At 41.2% G+C, this 20,408-nt stretch overlaps 1 protein-coding gene across 18 annotated transcripts in view; it reads left to right on the top strand.

Annotated features, from left to right (window-relative positions):
- The window catches only part of trpm3 (transient receptor potential cation channel, subfamily M, member 3), a 157,128-nt gene that overhangs the window by 65,247 nt on the left and 71,473 nt on the right, over positions 1–20,408 (top strand). For all 18 annotated transcript variants that reach the window (XM_074670996.1, XM_074670993.1, XM_074670985.1 and 15 more), the window contains exons 2-4: positions 14,143–14,222; positions 15,641–15,842; positions 17,797–18,010. In XM_074670996.1, the coding sequence (XP_074527097.1) occupies positions 14,143–14,222; positions 15,641–15,842; positions 17,797–18,010 (496 nt within the window). The remainder of the gene's footprint in view (positions 1–14,142; positions 14,223–15,640; positions 15,843–17,796; positions 18,011–20,408) is intronic.

The raw sequence follows: 20,408 nt of genomic DNA, 5'->3' as shown, positions 1-20,408 counted from the left end.
CTCATTTATTCCAGTTACATTAAGATTTTCATCAGAACTATTGATCCTGAGATGATGCAGCATCAAATATTAAAGAGTTGTTTATGACAAAGGAGGAAAGAAAGTTTCTTTGCTTGTTACAGAGGATTCAGAAAGTCATCTGACTCCTCTCTCTGCTGCCTGAAGGACTCCTTCACAGCGAGGATGTGAGCTGCGTTCATGGAGTCAGATCTGAATCAGAGCGCGCAGACTGAGCTGATTGTGCTACAGATGAATACTTCTGGCCATGTTTGTTTGACCTGAGAAATACTTTTACCATGAATTGATGAAAGAGACAGAACAGTAAGAAGAAAAAGAACTTTCAAAGGAGGTGAGGAGTCAAAGTCTTTGTCGATGTGATTCTTTATGACATTCATCAGCTGACCGCAGCTTTCACAGAATCAGCACAATGTCCTTTCTTTTCAGTCTCTCTCTCTTTTTCTCCCCTTCTTTCTTTTTCTCACACACTCACGCATTCGCTCGTCCTCTCAGCTACAGTGTGTCAGTCGCCTGAGAAGTAATTTCACAGCCCTTGGCCTGAACCACTTGAGCACCTGCAACTTCATTTTGGTACATGAGCTCTGGTCTGCTGTGCACACTGTTCAGCTCACTATTCAGCACAATGGTGTGCAGCAGCTCATGCTGTCTCCCTGAGTGTGGGACTTACATGATAATGGTGCTTATATGCAGTGTCCAGGGCATGTTGCCAGTGGTCTTTTAAACAGAAAAGCATTTTGTGGAAAAGCACAAGTCAGAAAATAATGAGAGGTACCACAGTGCTGGACAGGAGGAGGTGCAGTTTGTTGCTTTAAAGCACACAAAGGAAGAAAATCACCAAACATGGCAAACACATGTCGACAGGGATAAACAGCCTGTTTCCAACTGTTTGTTTTGGAAATTAAATTGAGTCTATTAGAGTCATTGATGTCTTTTTCCTCAGGTTGTAATTCTGCAGGTATTCAATGCAGAATCTTCCAGCTGCACTATCAATGTATCTTTCTCTAGTAATAATGATAAGAAAACCTTAAGACTTGAGCCAATTAAGACATCTGAGCCCTGCAGACATGATGAATGTAGATGACGAAACTGTGATTCACTGCAAGGCAGTTACTTCCAAAAGCGCCAAACCAACAAGTAATATAGCTGAAAAGTAGAACCCCTGATGATATAAGGATGCATACAGTGGGGAAAATAAGTATTGAATGAATATTGTTTTCTCTGTAACAATTGTACCTGCTGCCTCCAACTCTTTCTGGAGCACTTTCAGGGTGGTCCTTGGCTCGTTGAGTACTCTTCTGACTATCTTTCTGACTCCCTGGTCAGAAATCTTGCAAGGAGCTCCTGAGTGTGGCCTGTTGATAGTAAGGTGGTGCTTCTTCTACTTGTGAATAATGGCCCCAACGGTGCTGACTGGAATAGTCAGGTGCTTTGATATAAGTCTGTAACCAGTTCCATTCTGATGCTGAGCAACAATCAGGTTGTGAATATCTTCAGAGAGCTCTTTGTCTTCACCCATCATGAGGTGTGTCGTATTTAACTGCTTGGTGAAAAAACAACCTTTTTTATAGGACCATCAATTTGCTCTTGCCCAGCTGATGTTGGTTTGCACTAATTGGAAGTTCAAGTAATAATTACTGACAGATTTCAGGTGGTATGGTGCATTTCCTGCCAAAGTATACAGCCTTTCTATGGTGTGTTCAATACTTTTTTCCTGTGTTATCGTACTTAATTCCACATAATCATTATTTATGGACTTGAATGTCATGATTTCTTTTCATGTGTGGATTATTTGAGTTAATACCAATGTCTGGTAGAAATTTTGTTTGAATTGTATCTTTGGAAATAAATGTAATGAGAAAAAAGTTGGCACATTCAATACATTTTTTCTCAACTAAAAGTGTCCATATCATAGCTAAATGACACAATCCAGATAATGTATTTATCAGGAGAGATTTAACTCATTCCAGAAAGAAAAGTCACATTTAACAAGCATCACACCTGAAAAACTTAGTTGTAGAAGAAATCAGGTGCTGAACTTGCCCACAGTCCAAAAATGTCACCCACTGAAAACATTTGGTACATCACAAAGTGAAAAATATGACATAGGAGCACATGGACTGTCAAGCAGCTTCTTTATTTTCCCTAAAAGTTAGAAAACCGACTATAACTTCTTACATAATGCTCGACAGGTGTCAATCAAACCTTGGTTACCTGGACTCTGTGTGATCATTAGACTGGATCCACTTCACTGGGTGGTTGCTCCTCCTGTCATTCACTGAGTTTTACTTTCCCCCTATCTGTCTCTTTCTCTTTCTCTTGCCACTTTTCTCTCTTTGCTCAGTTCTCATTTTTTCTGATGTAAGGTTTCTCACTTCTCTGCCCTCTTCTCTGCTCTCTACTGCTTATCTCTTCTCACTGTCACTCTACTTCCTTCAACTCATCCTCTGTGCATCTTTTTTCACCTTCTGAGTCTTTAATCTGTTTGGACCTGGACCCTTTTTAACAGACAGGATCCCCTTTTGTCTCTCCCTGCTCATCTTTGGCTCGTCCCCTTTTAAACATGACCTGACTTTTTTTTTCCTTACCACCTCCTTCAACCCTCTCTCACCTCATATCCCTCCCACTACCTTCCTCGTCCTCCATCTTCTCCACTATCTACCTTATCCCCTCCCTCCTTCTCCTCATCCTCCTCATCTCCTCTCATGCTGACACAAGTCTCCCCACTCCTGGCCTGACTCCCCCCCTCTGTCACAGACAGAATGGCCATGCCAGTGTTGATTAGCGCCCGCATGACCAGATGCTCAGCTGGGCTTAGCCGAGGCCTGTGGGAAAGAGCGCTGCTTATTCTAGCCTCGAGAGATGGATTGAAAGCGACGGGAGCTAAAACAAGCAAGATTCTCTCATTACACTCACACATTGAACACACCGGCGCATGCGCACTACCGCACAAATCAGGACGTAAAACACACAGTGGTCCACTCAAGAAGAAAACAGATGCAGGTGTCAGCACATCGTAAAAACCAGCACAAAACCATTCATCTCCTTATGCATTTTGCATTAGGTGTTGCACTCTGAATAATAAGGTAATTCAGCTGTTTCGTTAATGACCCACTGTTTCTCAGCATCGATCTTGTTTGAAGAATGATGCAGTCTACATGCAGAAATACAGTTTTCAGTGCAATCTTGTTTATCCCAGGGCTCCAGATTTATTTAATGTTTTACAAGCTTTTGTTTTTTATTTATGAACAAGTGATGAAGCGTCTCCTTAAATACAAGCTTTGTGTTGCATACATAAAACCACAAAAAGGAACAACATGCAAATTAGCCTGTCAGGATTTCTGCAGACCAATGAGTTTGCATCAGGCTTGTTCTGTCTCCACACAGATATGGACATTACATTTGACTGTAAGGATCTTGTTTGCACGGATTTAAAATCAGTAAACTCCACAGATAAGATCCTTACAGTGATATGAGTAAGCTACGAAAAAACCAGGGCTGCATCAAAGACAAATGGCACTTGATTAAATGTATCTAATAGCTTTGACTCTAACCGTCTTGATTTTATTAAGGAAAAAATGCTCAACTCTTTCCAGAGCTGATAAAAACATGACTATGACAGCATTATTCTTCACACTTCATTTCCTTGAGTGTTTACGCACAACTCCACTGTGCCTCTTAACCCCCTGTCTTTTCTCTTCTCTCTTCCCCCGTTCATCTTCTATTCTCACATAACTCCATCACAGGATTTCTGAGTTCCTTTTTTTTCCTTTTTATGTTTTCCTGTGATTTACAGTAACTTACTGAGGACACAGCTCACATCACTTGAGTGCTCATAGATGTATTTCATAAAAGCAATTGATATATGAAGTGTGAAGTAGGGTGCTGTATCCTTTCATGAGGCGTACAGGATTTTAATTAAATTTCATTTTTTTTGACAGGTTCAGAGAAAAATGAAAAGAGATGCTAGTATAGGGGCTTTACTCTACATCTATAGTTTCCTATTTATAGGACAATGTATAGCTGCAGTTGAGTCGATAAATTATACAGAAGTCTCTCCATAAATCTGAGTGCAGCCTGCACTAAAGCTTGCCATAAATGTATCAGAAATCCAATTCCAGATAGTTTCAGTGAAGGTCCAGTCAAGGCCATCATGCTGAAGGGTGAGACATTTGTCACTGATCAGCTCTTTGACATAAAAAAGATCTTTAATCATCCTGCTCTGTTGTGTAAACCTAAAGACGTGCTCTTGATAAGAGTTTATCCATCTGCTTGAAAAAAATGTCTGCAAAGTAAAGCTGTGCTCTTCTGCTACATGTCTTTCTGAAAAAAAAAAAAAAAACAGAGGGAGTCGACTTAGTTGAGGGTGCTTTATTTGTTTTTTTTTTTTTGCATGTGATTGATACAATATGGCTGCACAATGGTGCATCGTGCAGCAAGAAGGTTCTTGGTTTGAATCCCCAGCTGGGCAGGTGCCTTTCTGTGCAGAGTTTGCATCTCCTCCCTATGTACTCCAGTGTCCTCCCACAGTCCAGAAACTTGCTCACTGGGCTGACTGGTCACTCTGAGTTCCCTGTAGGTATGATAGTGTACGTGTCTCTAAGTACATGTGAGCACTGTGACCGACAGGCAACCTTTACAGAGTGTACCTTGCCTCTCGCCCAATGACAGCTGGGATAGGCTCCAGCCCCCTGAGCTCCTGTAAGGGACAAGCTGTAAAGTTGATAGATGGATAAATGAATGATACACAATGTGCAGGAAAGGCTGAGGGAAAAATACTGAAAGGCTTGTTTGTTTTTTTTTTGCTTTTTGGCAGCAGGTTAAGTCTGTGTACGGTGTGTGATTCAAAACAAAGGATCCCAGTGGCCCATAACAAATTACAGGATTTGAATAAATGCCCAATGTGTATCTTAATTACCTCATAACGTTTGAAACTGGGCGAAGCTGTTTGAAAACTTTGGTTTGTGACATGGTTCTAATTGGACGACACTGTGAGCATGATGAAACTTTCGGCAAATGTCTCAGGAGGAGGAAGCCTTTCACTCAGAATATTGAGTTCATTATTTTTCTGTCACTGCCATGATAAAAAAGTCAGGCACTCTTCCTTTATTAGGAAATGGAGAGGTAGGAAGGATTGGTTGGGTTATTATATGTAACCAAATTGCTGTTGGCCCCAGGTCTCCAACAATGAAACAGAGCTGCTAAATAGAGGTGGAGACATTGGACGAGATCATGACTCTCTCAGGTTTACAGCGCCAGAGGAGATCGTACAACTAGTGATTACTCATCTCTTCTACCAGCCATTCTGCAGTTTAGCAAAACAGCTTGGTAAGAAAGTAGACACACAATGATCTAATTTGTTTGTGTTTGGACAACAGTTTCATCGACAGTCAGCTCTTCATAGCTGTAGATGGGGGCAATTTAATGGGAAAGTACTCTAACTGCTGAATGCCAGGGTCAAACAAAGACAGATTTCACATCTTGACTCATTAGAGTACACACACACACACACACACACACACACACACTCATATTCACACGCATAAGAAGTTGGGCCTGCAAATCAGCCCCGTTGCTGATTTTTTGGTTAATACCTCAAATCTCCCTTAAGCTGCAAAATCCTGGAACAAGTGGAAAACTCATTTTGTATGTGTGTGTGTGCATGAGTGCAGAGTCAGAAGGAAGGAGTGTGTGTGTGCGTGTGTGTGTATCACATACTCTTGTTCTGTACTACCTTCCAAGAACTTAACCCTGGTGTGCGTATGGTGCTCACGTCAGTGAAGGCTGATTTACTTGCGTTAGCAGCTCTTTGCCTTGACAGGATTGCATTTAAATGCATTGACCTCTTCTTAATTCAAGCAGTGACTACACGCAGCTGACATTAGTCTTTATGGTCTGGATCAAGCATTGAGTCATATTTGAGTGCTGTTTACTGATGCAATGACCTGCCTGAGATGGCTGCTTAGTGAAGGTCATTGTAGATAATATTTGCCATCTCCAGGGTTACATCTAGAGTGTGTGGTGAGATCATGGCTGCTGTTCTTTGTTAGACCACACCACTTGATGGTGTAAGTGCAGAAAAAATGGGATAAGAAGACGGACGCAGGGACGTCGATAAATATAGGTGGTGCTTTGATGGTGCAAAATGTGTTTGAACTTGAACGCAGCTCCCATCAAGTTTGTTCTGGCAGAAACATCTAAACTTAGTCTTTGTCCTCTGTTAAAATATCAGGACACTCATCTGGATTTTATATTTTAAAATAATAATGGGATAAGAAGACTGGCCGGTAGACTGGAGCTACCATTGAACAGTGTCTTGCCTTGAAAAAAGTTTTAACAGCATGGTTTAAATTTCCCTATCAACCAGCGTTTCAGATCTAAACTCCACCTTTCATTGTTCACACTGCTTATCTTGTCAAGGGTCATGAGGGGCTAAGACCAATTTCAGCTGCCACTGAGTGACAGGCGAGAACATCCTGGACAGGCTGTCTGTCAAACACTGAGCTGACACACAAAGACAGACATTCATCTTCACCAATTAAGCCAAACACGCCTGTACTGTGGCTGGAAGCCTGGGTGCCCTGGAAGAGCTCACATTAACAGGGAGAGCATGAAAACCCCGTTCAAATGGGCACTATGGCTGCCACATGTTAGACCATCTTGCTGTCTACCATGTTCGTCCAAACCCTCATGCTTACTGTTTTATCTTTTATGCTATACCTGATGCTTCAAAGTGAACAATATCACCCGGATCTATTAGACTGTGCTTTCACAGTTCCTGCTCAAACTGACTTCTGCAATTGAACTCACTGGCCCTGGTAGTTTTGCAAAACTTATTGATTATATAAATGTATCACTATAGAATAGAATAGAATAGAATAGAATAGAATAGAATAGAATAGAATAGAACTTTATTGTCATTGTAACAAGTACAACGAAATTGAAGTCATAGCAGCAATCAAGAAAACTAAAAGTAAAAAAGTTTACACAAAGTACTAAAAGGTCCATAAGAAAATAGATGATGACAGCTTGTCCATCATTCTCCAGTTCAGCCAGCCTCCACCTCCACAGGGTCCAGGACTGAGCTTCTTCAGTCATGCTCCATCTCTGTCTCCTGGATCCTGTCTGCTCACAGCAGGTGAAGCTCTTCCAATGTGGCGTTGGTGTCTGATGTTAGCTTTGTTAGCCATGTCTGTGAATAGCATGATGCTACTCTGCCCTCTGGTATTCCCTCTGTTGCTGGGTTAGCACAGCTAGCTCGTCCATCTTATTGGAGATAGATCCTACGTTCCCAATAACGATGGATGGAAGGACAGGTCCATGTCGTCACACTTAGCACACACCTGAGAACCAGCACGCTGTCCTCACCTCCTTCTCCTGACCTTGTGGGAAGACATCAGGCCTTACACCAGTTAGCATTGACATGCTACAGGCTGCTAACAGCTGAGTTCACATGTGAACAATGCAGCCATTGTTACATGTAGGATCTCCAGACAAACACAGGAGAAAAAGTAGTAGAAATATCACAATATCAATACCTGTTACAATATCATTAGAAAAGTGGCACCAAAGACTGGTTAATTCTGTATATTCCATTTCAAACCTGCCCATCGGGATGGTACAGATATTGTCCCTGTACTTCAGTTGTTGGTTTTTTAGCTCACAGCCAACAGTCCTCAAACCCCCAGCTGACATCCGCGTGTCTCTCCTCTGCTCTCAATCTACAACATAAAGATAATGCACACATCTTGAAGAAAGGCTAAAGGCACTTTAAAAATGTTGGTTTTTGGCAACCTATAGATAAAAGCAGCTAGAAGAGTTGTGGCTGTGATGGGGGCGTGGACAGAGACACAGGAGCAAACAAACAAAATCCAGCACCTTCCTGCAAATTGTGTATGAGTCTATTGTTTTCTAGGGTTTAACCACTGTGGAAAAAAAAGGGAAATCAAAGTTTAATCAGCTTTTTTTTTCTCCTTATAGGTGCCTCTCATCTTTACATTATCTGTATCTACCTTTGATCTACCATTGCTGCTTCATTTCCTCTCTGCTCGCAGCAGCTCTTGGTTTGATATATACAATAACTGTAGTTTTTTTCTTTTTTCACAAGCTTCATCATAAAATCACAGAAACTGTACTGTTTCAAAGGATTTTTTTAATGACAAGTATCAATATCAAAGACACATTTAAGCACTTCACTGCAGTTTCCTGAAGGAAAACAGCTCAAATATCAAGATGAAAAGCATCAAAACAGAGAGCATCTTTTCATTTCTGCGTGTAAAATCCTCACACTTGCACCCAATGCTTTGCTCAACAGGGTATCAAGTGCAAAGGAAAGGGTGCTTTTTCTCTCCACCTCAAAGTGACAGATTTTTCAGCTTTCCATCACAACACTGTTAAAATGAACATCTTGTGATAAATAGCTCGTAAGAGTGTATTTAACCTCTCGATTACAGCAACAGATGTTTCTGTCTTGGTGCAGAATTTTAATTCATGCTGCCATGTGCTTTGAGGCTTGGCTTCCAGGTTTTAACTTTACCCAACACAAGAACATAGGAACACAACCTCCACCTGTGTCTGTTCATATTATTCATATACAGGCACTGTGAGGTTTCACATATTGTGCCAGTCTCTGCACTTGATAAAGGTAGCTAATAGTGGTAATAATAGCATGAAAACACTGACATGATCTGCACAAAAGGCTGTTCAGAATGATAGACAGTCATTGAAAAACAAACAGTTTTTTAACATGACTTTTATCAGTTTTTGAATCCCTAAAAAACCTTTTAAGTGTGTTTTAATGGGTTCTCTTTTTTTGTTGACCTGGAAAAAATGCTAATCTCATGATTTGAACTCACTTCACGTACACTGTGAATATAATGGTGCTTTCTGGTCTGGCAGACGCATAAAAAAATGTATTTAATAGGGCTTAACATGAGCGTCGTCCCTCAAGAAAACATGTTTGTGTTCTCCATGCATCATCGTTTTTGCAAGTTTAACCTTAATGATCAACCTTTTCCTCCTCTGGTTCATTGTTCAGCAGTGCCTATTGTGGCTCAGAGGTGTTAATAATTGATAGTATAATATCAGTGTTTCCAGTAAGACTGCTGTTAAGTATGATGTTTTTTACATTGGTCAATGTCCTTGGTGGAAAACAGAGTTTGTTTATGGTTTTCTTATGTGAGTAGGGACATGCGACCTCACTTTTATCACTATTTGCTCACTCATGTGAGTGTGTGTGTGTGTGTGTGTGTGTGTGTGTGTGTGTGTGTGTGTGTGTGTGTGTGTGTGTGTGTGTGTGTGTGTGTGTGTGTGTGTGTGTGTGTGTGTGTGTGTGTGTCTCACTCAGTGGAAATGGTTTGTGCACACACACCTGCCTGGAGTGCCTTGCAGCATCTGGGCTGCCAGGACTCAGGTGCTCTCCTCTAAGCACTCTGAGGCCTTCATGACACTGAATACATTAAACATTTCTTTGCTCCAGATCTGTGGAAGCACTTCAGTGTCTCGTGCTTTTACTCTTATTCATATTTACTGTTGAGTGCCTCTATATTTTGTGTCAGTGTGTGTCTAAAATAAGTGGCAGGGTTAAAGAATGCACTGTTTCTTTTTTTTCTGTTCATCCTGCTTGTTTGTGACTGTATTTCATTTAGTTCAGATTACAGTCTTAAGTAGTCAGCTCCTCCCCACAGCTCCACTAATTAAAGCCAATCTGTATTATGTAGAGATCTGTTAATCTCTTTAATGAAAACAGGTAGGAAAGTGCCCCTGTGCTGTAAGAACATGTGTAACAGCACATACTCACGTACTTTCATAATACCTGTAATACCTGTGCGTGTGTGTGTGTGTGTGTGTGTGTGTGTGTGTGTGTGTGTGTGTGTGTGTGTGTGTGTGTGTGTGTGTGTGTGTGTGTGTGTGTGTGTGTGTGTGTGTGTGTGTGTGTGTGTGCCTAATGGTGAGCAGGTGGAATAAGTGTGTATATGTAAGTCATCACATCACAGCCATTCAGACCCTCCCATTGGCTGTGATGTGATGACTTACATATACACACTTACACCTGCACACAAAGACTCACAAACGCTAACACATCTTGACATTTCGGCTTCAATTTGAATCTAAAACAGACAACAAGAAGTTCCCTGTTTCTGAAAAAAGGTTACTGAGAGTGAGTGAATGGATCCTGAACGTTGAGGTGCTGTTGTTGTGAATTAAGTCAACCAGCCACGCTCTGAATTAATAAAAGAAACGAAGAATCAAAAAACTGTAGAATAAAGCTAAGACTTGCTACGATGCGTTACAGGACTTTGGTGATGTGTAGCTTCTCTCTCTCTCTCTCTCTCTCTCTCTCTCTCTCTCACACACACACACACACACACACACACACACACACACACACACACACACACACACACACACACACACTCACACACACACACACACACACACACATTCCAGCAGTGCTCATAGTCCCCGAGTAGACCAGACGGCAGTGGACTGAGAGGTGGCCTGGTCAGGTCTGCTGTGATAGTGGATGACTTTAGTTTGAAGTCAGGATTGTACTTCTAGTCGACCATCAACAGTGATAATGGCAGAAAGGAAATTAAACAGCCCGTCATTTAACACAGGTGAGTCATACCTACCTGATACCTGAATCAAAATTTGAAGAGATGGTTGATTTTTCTACTTGGACGTTTCAAAGATGGTATAAAAGTGACTGAAATGACTTCAGTGCCTCCTGTTGTTACGCATATATTCAGAGTCCCTGAACTTTTCTGATTGTTATTGTTCATATTATTTTATCTGTTTGTCAAATTTTAAGCTGAACATTAAAATTACGCCAAATATAAACAAAATACCTTTTTTTTTTTTTTTTTTTTTTAAAAATCAGAAGTCATTTATCTTTATTGCAATAACCTGATTTATTTTGTCATCATCATCTGATATGGTCAGTTAAAAATGTCCCACATCAGTCTGAGCAATTAAGTGTTACTGATGTGACGACAGTCAAGGCAAACAAAACAAGACAGTCAAAATGCACATCTGAAAGGGGAGCAGTATCTCTTTTGTGTTTTTGTCACTGATACAGGGATAAACAAATCGGCTTTAAAGAAAATTTTAAGTAGAGTCAAATATTAGCACAAGAAGATGTGATGTTTATGTAGTTTTAATAAAGTCTTGTCACAGATTAGAAACAAGAAAACAAAATGAAAGGCAAATCTTTCCTTTATTCAGTGTTTCAATTCTAAATTCACTCTTATCAAGAGGACTTTACGGTGAAACATTTCTACAGGCTACCACTCAGTTCACCTAAAGTCCATTGCTAAAGCTGAACCATGCACGTCTGTTGAAAAAACGATAGAAAATAGAGAGAAGGCAAGGGGATTAAGCTGTTGATTGGATATGGTTCCCAATTCACCCCCCTGCCAGTGACAATGAGAGAGCGAAGATACAATAGCAAATGAGGGGAAGAGAGGACAGGGAGAAGAGGCGGTAGAGTTTGACTCTAATGGAGTCAAGACCCCTAACAGGCTGTCAGATGCTGCTCACGAACCGCACAGTCACTCTAAACAGACACACAAACACATAACTGGCATATTTCTGTGTGTAGGTGTGTGTGTGTGTGTGTGTGTGTGTGTGTGTGTGTGCCCCCTCGTGATAAATCTTAATTACACAATGGAGGGCAGGCCATGTGCCATCTCATCATACCATGTCAAATCTCATAAGCAGTACTCGAGAGCGCAAAAGGAAGAGCTGCAACAGCATGAGACACAGAGGGCGAGAAAATGTGCTGGGAACATCAACACAGTGAAGAAGGGATGGCAAAAGTATAAAGTGGGTAAAGCAAAACCTCGGGATGCTGTGGGGTAACACTGATGATTCCCTTTTTTAGGGTTTTACTCAGATCCCTTTTAACTGTGTGACTGCGACACCATCAAACTGTCCACACTAATCAAATCCTAAACCTTTGCTGTTACTTCCTCTGGCATCAGGCAGATCTAGTTTGTCCCAGGATGAGCTGGCGGATGAATACACAGTTCTAGCATGTCAGGGAAAGAATGGGGCTGGGGGTGTTGTTATGGCCCGCTGAGTCATCGTGGCCAGGGTGATCTCTAAAAGCAGCCCCCCCAGTCCCCCAGAGTAATGGTGAATCGTGGAAGGACTGGCGTTAGGGTAAGTGTGCCTGTGTGTAGGCCGGGCTTGTTGGGACCAGTTTGCGGTGGGTTTTGGCATGCCGTGGTGTGACAGGACCAGTCAGGCAGATGTAGCGTGTGTTGATGTAGCTGTGGCTGGGGAAAGCCCTGTACAAGCAGCTCTCAGCTCTGCTGGCTGGGAGAGAAGCTGGGGCAGCTTTCCCAGAACGAAAACGCAGAAAAAAGTCCTTTTGTTTTTATGGCTGTTGTGTCCCCTCTGCTGAGGGTTACAGTGTCTGGCCTGTGTGTCCTCCTGGTTGCCTGTGGCTGTCCCTTTGTGACTTTGGGTCCTATTCTAAACCTCGTCTGTGGTACTCTGTTGCAACAAAACCTCACACAGTCATATTCCACTTCCTGTATAGTGGTGTCAACTCAGGAAGTAAAACCTTTGAACCAAAAAAGAGCGGATTGACCGTTCAAACCACATAGGGTAAAAGTGCATTCAATACTCTAATGTTTTAGACAGGTTAGACACTTTTCTACCTTTAACAGAAAAAATTCAAAAAGAGGAGACCAAAAAAGTTTTACTTAATCAAGGAACTCCTCTTTAAAAACAAAATTAAACTAAGTGACATAATAATTTATTCATATGATCAAGGCATCAAAACTGATTTCATTTCAGCTGTTAAAAACGTGCAATATTTGCATCATGAGTGACAGTAGGAAAACAATCAATCTAAAATCTAATCTACTAAATGCAGTAAGGGAACAGGATTGATTCAAATAACTGCATCATATTTTCTGTTTCCAAACATAAAGAAACTTCTCCTACCCTGCAGCAGATGAAAATTTCAAATTCACCTTGCAGCAAGGTCTCTCATGTTTTGTTCTTTGAAGCAAAAGAAAAAGCTTTTTCCTGGCCTTGGTGAGCTCCTAGTTTCAGCTGCACATTCAAGTGAAAATGAGCGAGCGACTTAAATCAATACAGTAATTCAAATGTATATAGCATATAAACAAACCAGCAGTCAGGGCATATGGCTACCAGGTCTTTCCTTCAGTCGAATAAAGCCCCTGGTTAGGATGCCCCTTCATGCTCACTCTAAGGAGGCTTTCCTGTAGTAACATAATTATCTCTTGTTGAACATTGCTTCTTGTTCCAACCAGTAATGTAGTGTGTTCAGAGATATGTACAGGTGGGTAAAAACCTCTAATCTCGTGCTGCGTGCTTATCTCTGGGCTGCTCTCTGCCTCTGCATCATCCTCCTGTCTGCGTCCATGGTGGATAATTGCTTCTCATTAGTCCCTCTGTCACTCAGACCTGCAGGTGATGTAGCTGCTTAGCATCAGGGTGTCCCTTAAACACCAAGCCACAGGCTACATTATCCTGGGAAGGTCTGTGAAACACAGTAAACACACATCCTGCAGAAATACATACACACAGCTTGCTGCACATCAGAGTATTCACAAGCTGGGACTCTGACATCATTTATTGCCTCACTGCATCCATCATCTACTTCCTCTCACCCAGCACTTCGTCTCATCTGGTCAGGGCTGCAGTCATTGGATAACATAAAACACTTCTGTCAGAGGGTATTCAGCATTTAGATACCGTGTGAGTGACAGGGCGACTACTGCGCATGTATGTCAGTGTTTGTATGTGAGGCACCTCCAGGTTTACTTTGAAACATGCAAAATTTTCTTTAATACTTTAACAATAAAACCCTTTACGTCTACACTGAGCGATTCATTTTCAAAACCCCAAAGCTGTGCTGTTTCTTGCAGGATGACAGACGAGGAAGGAAAGCTTCAATCTTTATAACAAAGCTCTCGTGTCATTTTCACACCAAATGGAAACCTTCTTTTTTCACAGGTGAACTCATCTGTCAAACAAAAGCCTGCTTGTTATATCCTGCCGTCAGTCTGCTGTCACTTCCACGCGCTCGGGTCACAGCACTGTTACCTGACCAAAACTGACTGAGCTCTTCTGTCTTTGTTTCTGCAGGCACAGAAATCGTGGATAGAAAGAGCGTTCAGCAAAAGAGAATGTGTTCATATCATAGTGAGCGCCAAAGACCCCCATAGGTAAGTGAGAACGACTAAAAGCTGCAGGTTTTCCATGTTCATCTCTAAATTATGTTTCTCTTAATTACAGCGTGTCATCTTGGTTTTACCTTAAAAAGAGCAAGAGAGAGAAAAATGCAGCAACGCCTGTCTTTAGCTCCACTCAGGTCGTTATTTAGGATTCTATCGCTTCATTAAACACTTCAGTGCAAAAGACTCCAATAAGCCAGGTAGCTGCTGTGATGACCCCCCTCAAATTGTGCAAATTAAGAGCCCTGTTTCAGCACTGACCTTTTTAAAACGTGCCTTGAAGTGATATCACGCTGGCCTCTTTTTGCATCACAGGTAGCTGCTTTGCACTAATGAACTAAAAAACTGGCATTTTACCACAAATAAGGGACTCAGGACCAGATCAGTTCAGGGGGACAGTAATAAGTTCCTCATCATTTTTAAAAGTTATCAACTTAATTAACACTCATATGAGCTTCTTCTTTAAATTACACTTTTTATCGGGAGTACTTCATAAGAGCTCTATCTGCAAATTACTTTGACATAAATGTAATCATGATGCCACTTCAATGTAATGTATCTCTAATTTTAGAGGCTCTCAAGCACTTGCTATTGAGAACTGACTCTCGTTTTAAAGGCTCTGTGACGTTATCAAAAGGCTGTACTACATCTGATATTGTTGCCTTGGGTGACAACCTCGTCCTGCAGTCATACACTCTCAAGCATACCCAGGAAATGCCAGTGTTTGTTAAGTAAACAGAATTACCATAACTTGAGGAATGCAAGTAAAAGCCAGGAGGAGAAGAAAAAAAAAGCCAAGATGTTCCTCAAGATCAAATCATCTTTTTTTTCGTTTTAGTCAAAAGCACTTGTGCTGATGCAGAAAGCAGAAGGAGGCAAAGTACCTTTGGTAAGAGATGACGGAAACATGAAGTGATAATCAAAGCTTCCTGACTCCCTTTCCTCCAGGGGCTCCCACTCTATTCTGTGAGGCTAAAACACAGAATATGAAAGTGAATCTAAATAAGCAAACTTCAGCAGTAGCACTACAAGTCATGAATCTGTCACACTGCTAACTCCAGTACTTTTAGGGAAGGAAGGAGGGAGCGAGTAGGAAAACAGTGAAAGAAAAGAAGGAGAAAGAGCTGAAATCAGAGAGCAAAAGGAGCTGATAAAAGACAGCCTGCAGATCACTCCTCTCTTCCTAATCAGCAGATGGAAGTCAGATGACAAGCTGTCATTTCAAACTTGCTCTCCTCTTTCTTGTTGGCACACAACAATGGCAGATCTGGACCTTCCTCTCACTCTTGTTCACACACAGTCCCTCTCAACTTTCCATTCTACAGTGAAACCTCTCTCAAGCTTTCAGTAATTCTCTTTGAAGATGTGTATGACACAAGCTTAAACCTAATTTCTTTCTTCTCATGCAGGTGCTGTTGTGGTCGTTTGATAGGTCAGCATGTGGGCCTGCCCCCAGGCATCTCATCCAGTCAGAATGATAAGGCAGAGCGTTTGGCCAAGAATGACAGCCTATCAGAAAAATGGTCGATCAGCAAACACACGCAGCTCAGCCCAACCGATGCCTTCGGTACCATCGAGTTCCAGGGAGGAGGACACTCCAACAAAGCCATGGTAACTCCCTTATGGTGTTAAAAATCAAAGGATGCATCAGCCTATGCTTATTCTGCATAAAAATACGGTCAAAATCTGATTCACAGGTCTGAAATGTGTGAGAAAAAAAAAATAACAAGGGAAACTTATACTCCATGGGTAAAGAGATTTAGACAAAGATCATAGGAAGCTAAACTTAAGTTGTCAACCAAAGAATAAACTGAGATCTCCTCAGTGAACACACTGTTAGAAGCAAAATTTGAAATGTCTGTAAGGGCAGCATTGAAGCAGAAAGTATAAAATAATTGACTGTGATCTGTGGATATCTTCCTGAGCTGCAGAGGTTTGATGCAGACTGACAGCAAACAGTTACCGATGATGTGTTTGGAGCTTATCTGACTGAAATGAATTCACCTCTTTATCTGCAAGGCACAGTTTAGCCAGCTGTGTGAAACGAATGAATGTCCCAGTGATTGCAAACTTTTTGTCAGTACATGTCATGCATATTCCCAATGGAAATGACGTGTAATGAGGACTTGTTTACAATAATTGTGTAACTTTTATGAACCAGTGTGTCATCAGATGACAGGAGGCTGTCTTTCTGATCATATCTGGAGTTATTACTTACGCAGAATAACAGAATTCATCATATTAGTATGCTTTAAGATAACAGCAAAATCAATGAAATGAGTATAATAACATGCAATCACATGCAATTTGCAATTAAAATGACTGGTGCCGTGACACTGCAGCAGATGAAGATTTGCCTAATTAATCCCTCCATCCTGAACTAAGTGTGGTTATGATATGGTTTTCATGGTGACAGAATAACATCACACTTATACAGCCTAAAGGGAATTCAGGGGCTCCAAACTCAATAACCATTGAACTGATAAATAGAATAGAATAGAATAGAATAGAATAGAATAGAATAGAATAGAATAGAATAGAATAGAATAGAGCTTTATTGTCATTGAAACAAGCACAACAAAATTAAAGTCATATCAGCAATCAAGAAAACAAAAGTAAGAAAGTGTATAGAAAGTCCAAAAAGGTTCATAAGAAAATAGCTGATGACAGCTCGTCCATCATTGTCCAGTTCAGCCAGCCTCCACCTCCACAGGGTCCAGGACTGAGCTTCTTCAGTCATGCTCCATCTCTGTCTCCTGCATCCTGTCCGCCCACAGCAGGTGAAGCTCCCCAACATGGCGACAGTTTCCGATGTCAGCTCCGTTAGCCATGTCTGTGAATAGCATGATGCTAATCTGCCTTCTGGTATTCCCTCTGTTGCTGGGTTAGCACAGCTAGCTCGTCCATCTTATTGGAGATAGATCTTACGTTCCCAACAACGATGGATGGAAAGACAGGTTCATGTTGTCACTTCGTCGCTCTCACCTGAGAACCAGCACATCATTCTCACCTCCTTCTCCTCACCCCGTGGGGAAACATCAGGCTTTGCACCAGTTAGCATTGAAATGCTACAGGCTGTGTTGAGCTGAGTTCACATGTAAACAATGCAGCCATGGTTACATGTAGGATCTCCATACACCAAGGAGAAAAAGTAGTAAAAATATCGCTGAAGCCACAAAAAGTTTGGTGTCCATGACCAACAAATGAGCCAAACAAAGTAATGATCCACTCCAAATACAAAGATTACGAAAAAGAGACAAAAAAAAAAATTACAAGAAATAGACAAAGAAGAGAGAGCTGCTGCAAAAGGCAGCCTTAGCCACCAGGGTGGCGCCTAGCAAAACTATGTTTCAGACTCCTATGAGGTTGATCATATGTTAATCAGGTTAATCATATTGCTTTTTTCATTGAACTGTGTTGCATCTTTAGTCATATATTCTTCTGACGTGTATCAGATTTAGGTTTCTGATCCTTCTTGTAAGTCTAAGGCTGATGCTGTTTTCAGGTGATGATGTGAGTGTATTTACTGTTCATCACTGACACAATCTCCACCTTTTCTCTTTAGTATGTGCGGGTGTCTTATGACACCAAGCCTGACCTGCTGCTCCACCTGATGACCAAGGAGTGGCAGCTGGATCTGCCCAAGCTGCTCATCTCAGTCCACGGGGGCCTGCAGAACTTTGAACTGCAGCCCAAACTCAAACAGGTTTTTGGCAAAGGGCTCATTAAGGCTGCTATGACAACAGGAGCCTGGATCTTTACAGGAGGGGTCAACACAGGTGAGTACAGCATCGACACAGCTATTTGCAGAACTAATGTTAAACAAAGCTTACTACTCAAAATGTCCAAGATTCCCCAGATTACTTTGTACAAAAACTGATGACAATAATGTGCCACATCACCACTTAAAATATGATTTGAGCAGTCTTTGTGCCTAAAACAACTGTGTTTAAATGCTTCCAGCTGGGAGAGTGGGGTGGTACTGCTTTTGTTCTGTGTGTTTTTTAAAATTTAACTTTAAAAAATTACAGAAAATAAAGGAAACGTATTAATCTGCAAAGGACAATTCTTTAAGGATGAGCTGCTAGAGTAAAACAAGAGAAAAGAAAGAAAGATATTGGAATTTAAATCGCAATATTGCAAGACTTGCAAGAAAGTATTTCAAAATTAAAGTCAAATTGTCATAATATTTAGTTGGAATATTTTAAAAAAAGTAACATTGGGAGATAAAGTCACAATTTAATTCAGGAATGTGAGGCATGAAATAGCTGTACATCCACAGCTGTGGCACCAGGGGGAAATTTAGACTTAAAGGTTCCATGTTCTCCTTTTCTGCAGTTTGATATGGATCATTGATGTCTTCATGAAATGTTAGTAACATGTTTTGGTCCAAAAAGCCAATAAATCAAGCACAGCAGCATTGTTTCCAGGCTCTCATAGCCCCTCTGTTCAGAACGCTCTGATTTAGTGGGCGTGACCTTCATATGTAAATGAGCCACCGCTGATATCGCCGGCTCTTTTGCATCACTGAGAGCGGCGCCACGAGCTCTGAGTGCACAATCTTAAGAAAACAGCGAAGCTCGTTTACCGTAACATTACAGGCAAAAACAACAGGCTAACCGCAGCTAAAGTTAGCATCCTGGAGCTAACACAGAGACAAGGGGAACACTGAGGAAAAGCTCTGACATCTGCTCCACAGCACACAGTATTTAAAATACTCACATTTCCAGGGTCTGAGGTTTGTTGGTGGATGGTTGGTAATGCGTCTGGATTCAGGACCAGTCTATTCGCTAGCCCTCTGTTGTACTGTCCAAAGTTGGAAAAGCAGTCGGCAGTGAAGTGACTAGCACACACATGCACAGTTTTACTGAGTGTAGCTGGCACATTTCCTTGATAAATGAACTCTGGCCACTTAGTCTTGTCTTCTTCTGAGATTGGAAGCTTGTGCATGGAACCATGTGGCTGTTTACAGCCAAAAGCAGAGCAGTGATGGCTCTTCAACTTTGGCATTTGGGGAGTGGGCGGGAAGGGGGTTTTGGGGGTATCTGCTCCGGTGGACCAATCAGGTCAGACTTGCTCCTGATTGGTCCAAAAAGGTCAATCACTGACGTCGGCAAGTCCCCAAAATCCAAACAGCTCATTTTCGGTCAGGATTTTACATTCACAAGCACTACTAAGTACAGGTTTTGTCATTAAATATCACATTTTGTGGGCTGGGAGGAATGCCAAAGAACCAGACATTTCACTAAAAGACTTAATAAAGTGATTTTTGCACAATATGGTACCTTTAATCCATTTCTTTCCATGTTGGTGCTGCACGCAGGACTTTCTGTTGTCTGTGAGTGGGCTTGAGTTTGAGTTTGAGTTTGAGTTTCAGTTTCAGTTTCAGTTTTGCTCGGAAGGAAAAAGCAGAAAGCTGGGTGGGAAGAGAACCAGTATGTGATGACAGAAAATGACAAACTGGTTGCTCTACAATAGAAATGTGTACCATTATTTCAGGCCAACATTAAGTAAATCACCACCATTTTCTTACTTTAAATCTTGTTTGAATACATATTGCTGAATCTCAAAAACTCATATATAAATATATCACCCAGTCCTAGGTTGGTGGTATTAATGGAGTGATCTTGTTTGTGACAAGACTTTGATGAATATGGGGACAATTGGAAAAAAAAAATCAGCTGGAGAACAGGCTTTAAATGAATAATGAATTAATATATGGAGTTATGCATATTGAAAGTGTTGACTTTGTGATGAAACTTGGGTCCCACTGTGTCTCTGATCTTGGTGAGCCATGGATCGTGTAGTGTGGTTGTATAAGTAGATTAGAGTATGCATGGCTGTTCCTGTGCATTAAACATGTAATAATAATGTGTATGTTGTGTTTGATATTATGACATAACTAAAAAATTAATAACTCTATTATTTCCCTTTTTTTTCAGTTTGACAGGTTTAAAATTTGACAGGTTTGTAAAAATACCTGACAATGATGTATAAAGGGATATGTTACTGTAGACAACAGAATAATGCAGTGCTAGGTACTGTATACCCAAACGTTGAATAGAGAAATAACTAGAGAGTAAGATTTAGTGACAGAATGAGTGCAGAGGAAGAAAGAGGTAGAGAAAGGCCTGAATAATGGATGGAGGGATGGACTTTAGAAGTGACTGAGGGTGA

The sequence above is a fragment of the Halichoeres trimaculatus genome, unplaced genomic scaffold (genome assembly GCF_033239565.1).
Source record: "Halichoeres trimaculatus isolate MK-OKI-2021-1 unplaced genomic scaffold, fHalTri1.1 fHalTri1_scaffold_5, whole genome shotgun sequence".
Lineage (NCBI taxonomy): Eukaryota > Metazoa > Chordata > Actinopteri > Labriformes > Labridae > Halichoeres > Halichoeres trimaculatus.
Note: the sequence above shows the minus strand (reverse complement) of the source record. Positions and strands in the feature narration are given on the sequence as shown.